Raw genomic sequence first — 2,771 nt, 5'->3', positions numbered from 1 at the left:
ATATATATATATATATATATGTAATAATTATCAGTACAGTACAAGTATATTTGTATTTACATAGATCTTTATATTTTTTTATATTATCATGATTTTAATCGTATTAAATTTCTGCTAAGGAAACTATATACTATTAGAATTCGAGTTAGATTTATTCAATGTGACCTATTTATGTACAAATATTGGGAAACCATTTCAATAAATAAATCTATATATGAAAACAATGAAAAAAATGTTCATATTCTGAATATCTGATACCGAATTTTGTTTGTAAATACTGAAATTAGTTCAATTATTTTTATCTAATCTAATAAAATTATCTCAACATTCGAAAATATTTAATATTTTTTTCACTATAACTCGAAAACAAAATCAAATATTTATATAAACTTTTTTTACTGCTTTTATATGTAGATTTTTCTATTGAAACGATTTCCTAATATAATGGAATATTCTATATATTAAATCATAAATAATCGTACAAATATATTATTAATGATTAAAATAAATTTTAACTATTAAAATGTAATGGAATTCTACGAATAAAAAAAAAAAGATATAATATATCAATATTAATTTAATTATAAAAAATGCAAAAGATAATGTAATTATTCAGAAATATTTTTCTTAATACAATATAATATTGGATATTAATAAATAATCATGGACAAACAATTATATAAATATATTAGGAACAAAAATATTAAATATAATCAATTGCTGCAATATAACAATGATCTTATATAGTTTCTCAGTATATCTCATGTTAAAATTAATTATGTAATGTTAAAATTTGATTAATATAAAAAAAAAATTCCTATAATAACTATTTCAAATTAATAACTTCAATTCATAATATTAATAATTTTATAATTATATATTCATAATTATAATTTCATAATATTAAAAATTTTAATAATTTTAAAGATATTCATTATTTAGAATAGTAGAACAAAATTATTATATAAATATTTTTATATTATAAAATATTTTTGAGAAAAACCAATCATTCAGAACTGGCATCTATAAATATAAATTATTATTAATTTGATCGATATGATATAAATTATTAATTATTTAACTTTGACTTATATTATTTCCTCTGATATATAATATAAAATTAATGATATCATAAAGTTAAAATACTTTATAATTTTGTTCAAAAACATTTATCTAGAATTGTAATGTATAATTTTGATATTTTTTAAAATATTAAACACTTGTGCTAATTTTTTTAAGTGGAAATAAATAATTATAATACTATTAGCACACATATGATATTTATTTTAGAGATTTAATAAAAATTTACCAATAGTAGTTTCACAAAACATTTCGTTTGCTACTTCAGAAGCTAAATTTGCTCCCATTAAAACTGAAACAGGAATATGAAGTTGTTTTGAAATTATATGTGAAATAAGTTCAATACCACCTCCTTGTTTTTTATCAAAGCCCTGAAAAATAATAATAAATAAATATAACAAATTTGTTCCATATTAGCATAATTTATATTTATGAAATATAATTATTTGTGTCATAATTGATATATAAATCTTATGAATATAAATTTATTTTTTAATATATTAATAAAAAATAAATCTATTTCAATGTCAAGTGTTATTTTTATTGTTTATATAGTTTAAATTAGAATACCCAATTTCTTATAGTTAAAAGAATTTTATACGTAAAAATATAAAATTTATGATGTATATATTATAGTATAAATGATTTATATTAAACTTTTAAAAAAAGTTATAATTCTCTTTTTCTAAATAAAACTATATAAAGTTATAAAACTATATATAAGTTATAAAACTACATATGACAAAATATATATTTATTTTAATTTTTAAATAAATCAAAGGCTAAAATAAAATCATACTTTTATAAGAGAAAGGCCAACAGCTGTAGGCTTTATTTTTCCTAATAATACACTACATATTCTTCTTATAAATTGATGAGGTATTACAAAAGTTAGAATATCTGCATCTTTAGCAGCTTCTACTACATCAGGAATTGCAATCTAGAACATTAAAATTAAATATATATATATATATATATTACGTATATATATAATTACTTATATATATAAATGATATGCAAATTATTAATTATATTATATATATAACATTTATTTATACATTTAATTATAATTAATATTTAATTAATATATGCACATAAAAATTAATTTTTTAAAAAAATTAATAATGAACGATATTATTATATCTAAAATATTTTATATAAGTGCTTATTTCTTTTAATTTCCTATATTTTATTAATCTCTTCTATTTATAATACGTTTAAATTTTTATTTTTATTTAATTTATATCAATGTATAATTTTTAATATATTAAATGCAAAATAAATTTATTGAATATTCTAAAGAGACACAACAAATCTAACATAAACAAATAATCTAACATCGACAAAAATAAAAATAATATGAAACAATGAAATGACATTAAATAATAATTTTTTAACCTATTCTATTACATTAAGACTGAATAATCTGGTTAATCATAAACTAAAATTAATTATTTTAAAATAAAATAGGAATATTTCATAAATTATAACATTCATTTGTTATATTAATATAAAAAAATAGATATCACTTTAGATATGTTGCATCATTTTATTTGTACTTAAAGAAAAATACATAGATATAAGAGCAGACACGCGCGCGCGCACACACACACACACACACACACGACACGTATATATTGTTTGAATCATAATATGTAGCTTCACTTAACTTTGAGAAAAACCAGTCAAAA

At 17.2% G+C, this 2,771-nt stretch overlaps 1 protein-coding gene across 2 annotated transcripts in view; it reads right to left on the bottom strand.

Moving 5' to 3' along the window:
• The window catches only part of LOC102677820 (glycerol-3-phosphate dehydrogenase [NAD(+)], cytoplasmic), a 13,054-nt gene that overhangs the window by 8,116 nt on the left and 2,167 nt on the right, over positions 1-2,771 (bottom strand). For both annotated transcript variants that reach the window (XM_006623194.1, XM_006623193.2), the window contains exons 3-4: positions 1,880-2,020; positions 1,310-1,451 (exon numbers count right to left, since the gene is read on the bottom strand). In XM_006623194.1, coding sequence (XP_006623257.1) covers positions 1,310-1,451; positions 1,880-2,020 — 283 coding nt within the window. The remainder of the gene's footprint in view (positions 1-1,309; positions 1,452-1,879; positions 2,021-2,771) is intronic.

Source organism: Apis dorsata, unplaced genomic scaffold (assembly GCF_000469605.1).
Source record: "Apis dorsata unplaced genomic scaffold, Apis dorsata 1.3 scaffold_840, whole genome shotgun sequence".
Classification (NCBI taxonomy): Eukaryota; Metazoa; Arthropoda; class Insecta; order Hymenoptera; family Apidae; genus Apis; species Apis dorsata.
This window is presented reverse-complemented; position numbering and strand designations above follow the sequence as displayed.